Source organism: Toxorhynchites rutilus, chromosome 1, assembly GCF_029784135.1.
Source record: "Toxorhynchites rutilus septentrionalis strain SRP chromosome 1, ASM2978413v1, whole genome shotgun sequence".
Taxonomy (NCBI): Eukaryota; Metazoa; Arthropoda; class Insecta; order Diptera; family Culicidae; genus Toxorhynchites; species Toxorhynchites rutilus.
In genome coordinates, this window is record NC_073744.1 from 1,168,723 (window position 1) to 1,180,128 (window position 11,406).

Sequence of the window (11,406 nt, forward strand, 5' to 3'; positions counted from 1 at the left end):
CGGATATGGAGGAAGGTGGGTTGCATCGTTTCAAGGAAGTAGATTTTTTTTGTGGGGTCGCTCGATCGATGTAATGACCAGACCAAACTGGCGCAGCATACTCCAGCGTGCTACGCACTAGCGAATAGTAAAGTATTTTAAGTGCATGTATGTCTGTAAACTCAGCTGCGTGGCGTCGTATGAAACCCAATCCAGAGAAAGCTTTCGCAGTCATGGCGGCTACGTGCTTACCGAATCCGAGTTTGGAGTCTATTGTGACTTCAAGGTCGTAGATTGACGATACACGTTCCAATACTTCCGTTTCCATCGAATATTGATGAATGACAGGACTACAGCAACGGCCAAAGAAAATTACTTTGCATTTATTACTGTTCACACGCATTCCGTTGTCGCTACACCACGCCAACATAGTGATGATATCTGCCTGGAGCGCATCATAATCTGAAGGAGACTCGATGGTGCGGTAAATTTTTAGGTCATCGGCGAATGAGAGTTTGGACGAAGAAAGCAACCAGTACAAGTCGTTAAAAAATACTTGTTGAACATGTGATATTCAGGACACGGAAGCGGGTTGAGTAACGGGCGAAATATGCGGTTCTGTTTCACAATTACGAGGAAATACAATTCGTCAGTGAATCCGGATATCCCATGTGTTCAACCTTCTTGATGAGAAAGATATGCGAAACCGTGTCAAAGGCTTTCGCGAAATCAACAATTACTGCGTGAACTCTCTTCTCAACACCTATTTTAATTCTAGTTTGGTTAAAATGTAAATAAACAAAGCCAGAGTCACACGTTTTGTTTTGACTTAAACTCTTTTTATTTCTTAGTTTTGTTTACATTATCATATAAAACTACATTTCAAGTAATGAACCTAGGGTTTTACATCTTTAAGTTAAACCAGAGTCACAAAAACGTTTGCTCCTTTTATAGGAGAATCATTTGACAGCATGCGTAGAAAAGCCATGGAAAAAGGCGCCAGAATTTTTTCTTGCATTTGAAAAATAAATTTGATTGACTGTGCACTACAGTAGCTATTTGCTAACTGGATCTGCTTTGACTGGACTGCTTTTTAGCTGTGCGAACGTTAACTGAGCTTTAGCCATGTTGAAAAGAGACAAAGCGTAAAAAAATGATATCATATTCAATTTGAAATTGTTCTATGAGATATTCGAATGTAATTTGAGACGTTAAAAAAGCTGACATTATTTTCGCATGACAAAAATATTGATTAAATCACTGAAATATAATTTTCTCAATTTATATTTCATACCTATTGTCGTACTTAATGCAAAATTTCCATACCAATTATCCAATTTCACGATTCAGAGAACCAACCTATTCTCTATCATATTAGAAGGCCCGAACTCAAATTTAAAAATTAATTTGCTAAAATTTGAATTAAAATTTTTACTTTTTTTTTATATATTTTTTATTAAGGCACATGTGGCGTTAGCCTGACGGGGCCGGGAGTCCAATATCTTGACAATTTTTGTCTTACAACTATGTTAGTAATATGTAACCGATTACTCGCGGTTGGCTCGAGGTTAGTATTACAAGTGTTCTCATAATTGGTATGTTGCAGTCTTCGATGCTCTATACGTGTGCCCGACACGGGCTACTTCCTATTGGGATGCAGCTGACCATTAATCAGCAACGCTCCCTAGTCTGTACCCCATATCTAGCGTGGTGCGTCTTTCTCGACTCGAGGAATCCAGGATAGAATGGTCACTAGCCGGCGCAATCATCAGTTCGTGTAGAGTTGTCATGAGCGGTACAACCTTTGGCTCTTGTTGAATAATCAGTGGACTGCACAACCTTTGGCCCGTGCATCTGTAAAGAGTGTGTGTATGTATTGCCGCGACTAAGTAAAAGTTTATCGATCGGATAGGAGGGATATGAAACGGGGACACAACGAAGGAAACATCATTAAACGTTGACATCGGCGTTTCTGAGGAACAGGTATAGATGAAGCAGAAGATCAGGATCCCGGCTACCTAAGATATCCCGGACGGGTATATCCGATTGTCTGCCTTTTGCTCTCAGTGCTCTAGAGATCTGGGAGCGAGCAGCATGGAACCGGATACACGACCAGACAACATGCTCGATGTCGTGGTAGCCATCGCCACAATCACAAAGATTGTTTGCTGCGAGCCCAATGCGATAGAGATGCGCGTTTAGGTTGTAGTGATTGGACATAAGCCGAGATATCACGCGAATGAAATCACGACCTACATTCAATCCCTTAAACCAAGCACTTAAACCAACCTTAGGGATAATCGTGTGTAACCAACGACCGAACTCATCTTCCCTCCACATGCGCTGCCAACTAACGAGTGTGTCCTGACGAGGAATGTGAAAAAATTCGTTATAAGCAATTTGCCTTTCAAAAAGTGTGCCTTCTGAAGCGCCCACCTTAGCTAGCGAGTCCGCTTTCTCATTCCCCGGAATCGAGCAATGAGAGGGAACCCATGCTAAGGTAATCTTGAATAATTTTTCGACCAAAACACTCAATAGATGTCTTATTCTTGTTAGGAAATAAGATGAGCGTTTATCAACTTTCATTGAGCGGATTGCCTCTATTGAGCTGAGACTGTCTGAAAACATAAAATAATGGTCGATGGGCAGTGTTTCAATGATCCCTAGAGCATAGTATATCGCACCCATTTCTGCGACATACACGGAACAAGGATCTTTGAGTTTGAAAGAGGCACTGGAATTTTCATTGAAGATGCCGAAGCCAGTGGACCCGTTTATGTATGAACCGTCAGTAAAGAACATTTTATCAGATCCAACTTTTCCATATTTTTCCGAAAATATCGACGAAATAACATTGGAGCGTAGGTGATCTGGTATTCCATGGATTTTTTGTCGCATGGACAGATCAAAAATGACAGAGGAATTGCAAAAGTATGGGAAGCAAACTTGGTTGGAGATGCCTGGTGAAGGGTGCACGTCGTGGGTAAGGTACTCATGGTATAAAGACATAAAACTTGACTGAGGAGTCAGCTGGAGTAGATTTTCGAAGTTATCAATCACCAATGGATTCATGATCTTGCAACGGATGAGAAATCTGTAGGATAATTCTGTGAACCGAAGAGTAAGCGGGGGTACTCCTGCCAAAACTTCGAGACTCATCGTATGTGTCGAATGCAAACACCCCATGGCTATACGCAAGCAACGATATTGTATTCTCTCCAGCTTGAGAATATGAATCCTGGCAGCTGATCGGAAGCAAAAACTGCCATATTCTAACACTGACAATATCGTTGTTTTGTACAACTGAATGAGGTCTCCTGGATGGGCACCCCACCATGTTCCGGTTATTGTTTGGAGAAAATTGATTCTTTGCTGGCATTTCTGTTTCAAATACGCAATGTGTCTCCCCCAGGTACATTTAGAATCAAAATATACACCCAGGTATTTGAAAAACATAGAGTGTTGGATCGTTTTGCCGGATAGGTAAAGCTGGAATTGGGCGGGTTCGTGCTTCCTAGAAAAAACGACCATTTCAGTTTTCTCCGTAGAGAATTCGATACCCAGCTTGAGGGCCCACGTGAACAGATTGTTCATGGTATCTTGCAACGACTTTTGCAGAGCGACGGGATTAGTACCCGTGATGGAAATAACTCCATCGTCTGCAAGTTGTCTCAGCGTGCAGTCTCTAGTTAGACAATCATCCATATCATTGACGTAAAAACTGTACAAGAGGGGGCTTAGGCAGGAGCCTTGCGGTAGGCCCATAAAACTGTAACGAGAAGATTTTGAGTTGCCATGAGAGAAATTCATGTGCTTTTCTGACAGTAAATTGTACAGGAAATTATTCAGAATTGGTGAAAGTCTACGATTATGAAGCTTCTCTGAGAGAATTTCCATGGAAACTGAATCAAATGCCCCTTTGATATCTAGAAAAACGGAAGCCATTTGTTCTTTGCGAGCAAATGCGATTTGGATTTCAGAAAATAGCAGTGCGAGACAATCATTCGTCCCTTTACCTCGGCGGAAGCCAAACTGCGTATTTGACAGCAAATTGTTCGTTTCGACCCACTTGTCTAAACGAAGTAGAATCATTTTCTCTAACAATTTGCGAATACAGGATAACATTGCAATCGGCCTATACGAGTTGTGATCGCAAGCCGGCTTGTTGGGTTTTCGTATGGCTATCACTCTCACTTGTCTCCAGTCATGCGGGACAATATTCAGCTCCAGAAACTTGTTGAACAAGTTCAGCAAACGCTGTTTTGCCAAGTCGGAAAGATTCTTCAACAAGTTGAATTTAATCTTGTCCGACCCCGGAGCTGAATTGTTACATGAGAGGAGGGCAATTGAGAATTCTACCATCGAAAAATTCTCATTCATTGGAGCGGAATATCGCGTACAACGCTTTGTGCAGGAACAGAATCGGGACAAACCTTCCTTGCAAATTTGAAAATCCAACGGTCAGAGTATTCCTCACTTTCATTGGTATGGTTCCAGCCACGCATTCTCCTAGCCGTATTCCAAAGAGTACTTTTTACTTGGTGTTATCTAATTACATAAAGCAAATAGTCCTGATCCTAACCTATTATATCTAAATGTTCAGCTATTCCTACTTAAACCTATAATTATAATACGAAATCATCTCAAGACAAATTTTCGTAGAGAATTTCTTCAGCACTTGCAGGAAAAAATGATTTTCATTTACATAGAATACTAATTTGATTGGGAAATGAACCCCATTCATAATTCTCATCTCAAAATGTGTTCATTCCACATGAGAATCCATTATTCTTATCATCGTTTCTCAAATTCGGAGCACTAAGCTTAATGTTGTCATAGCAAATCAAACAAGTCCACCTCGTTTTCATTTTTCGTTTTACATGCCGGTTCAGTTAGCAAGCAAGCTTTCCCGCCCAGTTAGCGAAAGACTACTGCATAATAAATCAACTTCGTTGCGCCCTTTTGAAAGCGTCGAATATTAAGAAAACATTGAAACGTCATCACAAACCAATGAAAATCGACGAACGATTTTTTTTATTTATTGATTGTAATCGATTCAGAATGTTGTGTCGGTTCGTATTGTTTTGTATTTCTGTTTTTGAACAATCTTATTGGAATTTCTTATGTTTGCAGGCAGGTAATACCCGACACGAATGGTATAGAGCAGATTTACATTGTTAAATCTGAAAATGTGCCGGAATTGCGTGACACCACCGATGCACTCGGTCCTCCGACAATGGACCCGGAGGAGGTCGAACAAATTAAACAGGAACCTTCTAGTGACGACGAACAAGTTGACGATAAAATTGACACTGGAGATAATTTTGGAATGTTAGATGTTATAATCAAAGAAGAACCAGATGAATTTCGTGGAAAAAAGGAATACACCTGTGAACGAAATTCAAACCTGAAGAATAGCAATGCCAAGGATTCGTTGAAGGCGGAGTATGATAGTTGTTCCAGCGATGATGATGAAGATGAAGAAGGCGATGAAACATCGTCGAGCTCTACTAGCGAAGAGGAAAATCATGTTAAGTGGAGAGCAAGGCCATCCAAGAACAAACATATATCTGACGACTCAGAAGAACCCTCCGATGAACCTGAAGCGTTAAAGTTGGTTAGAAAAAGAGGACCATACAGGAAAAAGGCAAAGTCCAAAGACGATTCAACGGCCATCAAACGTAAAATAATAAAACGCTTTATTTGTCACCACTGTCCGAAGAAATTTTCCACCTTGTTCAATTTGGAACGCCACGAAAAAAGTCACGAATCCGAATTGCCAGAGGATCAGCTGCCCCAGAAGAAACGAAACCTGTGCTATGTATGTCAGAAGGAGCACGAAACCAAGGAAGAGCTGCACGAGCATCTGTGTATCCACGCGGATATGCTTCCATACACATGTGGTGAATGTGAAAAACCTGTGAGGGTCATTTCCGTTAGGCTGCTAAATAAACACTACCAGTTGCACCAAGAAATGGAAACCGGGATTATAAAGTGTATGTATTGTCCTGCCCGGTTCCATTCCCTGTCTGGATGTCGTCAGCATGAAAGAGGCCACATCGAGGGTCAGCATATAAAGGAGGCGGAAGCTAGAGCTGAATTCGAAAGTAAGAAATTGAACGTAAAGGTCATTATTGTGGATGGCTTGAAGCGATACGAATGTGATTATTGTAAAAAATCATACTCCCTTTTGGCCACCCTTCGAAGACATACCAATTCCCACACAATGGAGAAGATATACGTGTGTAAAACCTGCGGCAAGACATTCAACAAGGCGTCTTCACTAACTTTGCACGAAAAAGTTCATTCAGATTTTAAACCGTACAAATGTGAGACATGCGGGAAAGGTTTTAAGGAAACAATCCGACTCATTGAGCACAGGTAGAATTGATTTACACTTTTAAGGAAAATGAAGAAATATGTTTCTTTTTAGGCGAATTCACACTGGTGAGAAACCTTTCCAATGTCACTGCGGAATGGCGTTTCGGAAGAAGCACATACTGAAGGAACATAAGCAAGCCTGTGAAATTCCGGAGGATTTGAAAGCTTCAAATTGTCGTTTTTGCCATGAATCGTTTCCTTGCTACTCCGATATGATAAACCACGTCAAGCAGATTCACGGTCTCGGAATGTCCGACACGAAGTGCCAGTATTGTATGTCGAAATTTAAAAACGCTGTTCTTTTGGTTATCCATGAACAACGCCACCAATTGCCAAATGTCATCAAATGCGATCAGTGCAACAGGATCTTCAAACAACAATCCAATTTGCTGCGACATTTGGAGGTAGCGTCGGTCTTTTTCTAGTTTATTCTTCTGAAATTGTTTGTTTATCATTCCCCAGATCCATGCGAATGAGCCTGAATCATACATGTGTGATGTCTGCGGCAAGGTTTTCACCCAAAACGTGAATTTACGCATTCATAAACGAATTCACAGCGAGAAGCGGCCTCACGTGTGTGATTTGTGCAATAAACCGTTTTACTGTCCGGGAACGATGCGTCGGCACCGCTTGACACATTTCAAGGGTAACAGTCGGAATTACATTCCCACGCTCGACGAGGATAGAACTAAGGTGGTCAGTGATCGAATTGCAAGTGCGGAAATGGAACCTTCGGCAGGGATATTCACCGGAGAATCAACGAATGATAAAAGTATGTAAAAAATGTATTGTATATATTTAAATATGGTTGATAATTATCAGTTTTCAAACATTTCAATGTATTTCTCCGTTTTAACTAGTATGTAATGATTCACGCATAAAGTTCAACAATATGAATGAGAAAATTTTCTCAGAAGTAAGCATTTCTTGCACGTTCGGTATCACTTCCGCGCTTGTTAACTTTAAGGACCGTTCCGCTTGGTCTTCTCAAAGCGTTGTTGATGCCTCTCACCGTTTCGTGATAAATTTCAGTCCTTGCCGCTGAAACCAAATCGAGTGGTTTCTTGAATATCTCATCCGGCGAGATCGATGGTTTTGCGCTGCCCGAGGAACTTCCCAAACCTCTGGCGTCCGTAGGAGTGATACGTTTTGCACTGGAAACATTGGATCCCCCCTGCGGATGGGATCTGCCATGACGCGAGCCGCTGACTGAACCAATGCCACTGCTATCCGAATCTGAATGTCGGTTCCGTTTTAGTCCATGTTGTTCCAAAGCATTTCTTTTCAGGGTCGATACTCTGAGGGATTCATTTTGAGACTGCACAGTTATTGGACTCGCTGGCGAAATATTGAGAACACTCGAAGATTTTCTCTGTGCACGCATTTTACGTATGAGTGCGATTTCCTCATCGATAGCTTTCTTCAACGCATCGTAATGCTCTCGTAATTTTATAAGCTTTTTCTTTTTAGTATCATATTTCTCTAGTAAATCGACTTTACCTGCGATGAAAGCATCTTGTTTTTCGAATTGTAGACTACTCACTTTCACTGCTTTTGAAATAAGTTCCGAAGCTGGAATAAAATAATCCTTCAGCTGCTCGGGAGGATTATCTTTACGCAGTTCAATTATTCGACAGAGTTCCTTGCACACGGTACAGTTTGTTGTGCTATTGGCACAACGACGACAGAATAAATGTCGGCAAGATGAAATCATCAGATTTCCAACAGTATCAGTTCGTCGAAAACAAATTTCACAAAAGAGAAACATCTTTGGTAGTGATTGCAAAACACGTTTCTTTCTTTATCGTAAACTTAAAAAGCATTTAAAGAACTTGCCGATTTTGACGTATAGATGGAATATTAGTCATTATTTTTGAGACAGATGGATAGTACAGTGAATTACCTCTAATTCGACATCTAACGAATCTACGTTAGATTTTCAACTAGATGGCGCAGTGGGGAAAATGATGATGTTTTGTTTTTTGGTTTGAAATTCGTAATTTTTATTGGCGATCAAACGTACAAATCTACACCTAGGCGGTGCTGCGGTGAAAGTGATGATGGTTTTAAATTTTACCATGTGAGCTTATGGAAGGTTTGTAGTTCTTTCCATAAATTACAATGTTATAATCATAAAAGATTATTTGATTGCGATGAGTTTGTAAGAAATTTAATTCTGCGCAATTTTATATATAACATGTTATTTATTTACCTCTTTCAGTAGTGAAAACTATAAAAATGTTGACAATGGTTAAATTAAAGAAGGAAATTCGAGAGCACAATCAAACACAAGTAGAAAAATGCACGATTCTTGCATGTGAGAACTACCTTGGAAAGCCCGGAAGTAAAATATACGTGATTTGTTTTTGAGTTTTAGGTTACATTAGCATCATTTTCTTAGTTCAAAAACAAAATCCAGATGTCTTACCGATCGTTTACGTTTTGCGTTAGATTGCCAATACGAAAAATCAGATTTTGACGTAGGATTACGTCTTTCGGGAACATATTGGGGTACAAATTGAAAGTCGAAAATCGAGCACATCGTGAAAATTGTTGTTTCAAACGATTATTGCTCAGTCATTTCATGATGAGTTGATGACATTTTTGCGTCAATTGATTTCGGTACTCTATAACATTTTTTTTATATTGAAGAAAATAATATATATCATGAAACTAACTATCGAACAAGTGAAAAATCTCAACCCCTATCCTATCGGAAATACCCACTTCTGATTGGTCGAAATTGATGACACATGCGGTGGGTCCCTAACAAAGACATCAAAACCAAGCTGCCTGGGGGAAACCGACATTGCAAATACATGGAAGTAAAATTAATTCCCTAGCAGAGACATCAAAACCATGCTGCCTGGGAGAAATCGACATTGCAAATACATGAAAGTCGGGGGCATTTTTATATCGCAAGTATGGTGAGTGATACGATTAATTCTAGCGAATAAAATTTAAATTCAGCTGTCTGTTTTGTTGTGTTAATTTTCACCCAAGGAAAGTCTATACGGCGAGAAAAATTGGAAAAGTGAAGAAATACTAGAAAAAGCGATTGCTCTACATACTACATACTAATAAATAATAAAGTTGATAATTGTGTTCGGTATTGGTAATATTCTTATATTACATTGGTGAGTTCTTTTTCTTTATTTTATCATACATAACACAGGAGGCATCTCGTCTAGGAGAGTGGTTTTCATCATATCTCGTTCCACTTCGGTATCTTTTATCTGATTCGCACCAACCAACGACTGTTCGCCATCCTTCTGTAAACAAACAATACCCAACAACCAAACAAAACGGCCCTTTTCAGGAGGCCACCAAATAATTATCAAAGAGTTTAACGATGTAATTTCTCAAACATATCGAAAATCAACAGATAGGTTAACTATGCGGTCGTGTCTCGGACACAACCCTCCTGTGACTTTTTTTCAAATTTCCCGGTTTCAAATATACCAAATTGGTTGTCAAAAAGAATCCGATAGAAATTTAAAAAGAGATCCAATAACCTAGAGGGGAAAATATGTCAACTTTCTTATAATGATCCACTGCATAGATAAAGCTTTGTTATTGAAGGCTAAAATAATCAAAATTAATGAAATTGAACGAACGACTAGCATTCAGAAACAGTAAGCTCTAGTATATTGACATGGACTGGAATTTCAGTATTATTGATATAATTCAATTGTTCATCCCGCCAAAGTTCTTTTTTTTTTGTTTTCGGACGTTATAAAAACATTTTTCTTTCATTAAAACAAAAATATGAATTATATGAATCACAACATTTATTTCATTCGAGTTCATACAAAAGGCTCAATGGTTCAATGAATAATACTTAAATGAATATACTTCGACTACCGTGCCACTTGAATCTGGTCTTCATTGAACACTTTACTGAGGCGCTGTGAAACTACGAATTGCTTACTCAGCTGATTGAATTTAGATTTCCAATACTGAGCCACATTTTGTGCAATTTGTAATTAGAATATTCTGAATGTATCAATCAGGATTGTAGAAAAATTACCCTTGATATTTGGCACAACATTTTGGTGTTTTAACTTTTCCCGGGACCGATGGATAGAGTTTTCGGAATTTCACACTCAGATTCTGCGATGTTGTCGCCAGGATTAAGACCTTCCCGAATGAAATCCGCGTATTTATGAGTATAGTGGCAAAATAATCTGCGCTACATGTTGGTGATGGACGTAGTCCTCTTGTTCGATAATCGGTCTAATTGTTGGAGTGTGATGGTCGGATAATGTGAAAGCCATGACCAAAACAAAAGAACAAGAATCTATCACTCACTGACAGATTTTGGAAAGCTTTATATAATTACTATAGAGCTCATTTTTGCGGATCGCGAATCGCGAATAATCAGGGTTCTACTGTATTTCTATTGAAATGATAAATTGAAAACATAGCAAACTCTATTAGTTTATAATAATTCAACCAATGCACTTACTCTACAGACACGGAAACCTTTGTTCGGAAAAGTCCGAGTTAGAAAACGTTTGTTTCTTGATCGGAGAAACATTTGACAGATAGTGTGAGGGGCTCTTCGTAGCCTAATTGGTTGCGTGTCCGCTACTAAGCGAACAATCATGAGCTTATAACTCAGGGCCCTCAACTGACCACCTTTGTGTGTTATTCTAGCTACTACGTCCATGCATCAATCATCATGTGATGGTGATGCCAGCCTCTCACTCCACATACGATCGATCTGCTGCATCGGTAATTGGTGTTATTTATAAACACAACAATGGAAGCCTCATACCAACAGTCCCGCTGCGTCCAGCTGTGAACATTCAAACAATAGGAATATTGTAACGCCGAACAATGCGACATGTGTTGTATAGGAATCCTCTAACGCCTTATGTGTAATAAATAAAAATGTGTATCGATGGGATAGGAAAACTCTTACGCCTAAATGGCTACTGTGTAATATACAACATGGTAAAAATGTACACGATAAACTCGGCTCTGTTACAGCTGAATTGCTAGCTTCGCACAAGCGAACAGTTCAAGGCTTTTAGAACATAC

General features: G+C 39.6%; 1 protein-coding gene across 2 annotated transcripts; it reads left to right on the forward strand.

Annotated features, from left to right (window-relative positions):
- The first annotated feature begins 4,972 nt into the window (after positions 1 to 4,972).
- On the forward strand, positions 4,973 to 11,135 carry LOC129773426 (zinc finger protein 492-like). 2 transcript variants are annotated; one of them, XM_055777037.1, is made up of 5 exons: positions 4,973 to 5,051; positions 5,113 to 6,360; positions 6,413 to 6,764; positions 6,823 to 7,132; positions 11,020 to 11,135. In XM_055777037.1, the coding sequence occupies exons 1-5, from the start codon at positions 4,990 to 4,992 to the stop codon at positions 11,115 to 11,117; spliced, it is 2,070 nt and encodes a 689-aa protein (XP_055633012.1). In that variant the 5' UTR covers positions 4,973 to 4,989; the 3' UTR covers positions 11,118 to 11,135. The 2 variants fall into 2 exon arrangements, with proteins under 2 accessions (XP_055633012.1, XP_055633010.1); XM_055777035.1 differs by lacking the exon at positions 11,020 to 11,135 and adding an exon at positions 7,393 to 8,004.
- Positions 11,136 to 11,406: the final 271 nt, after the last annotated feature.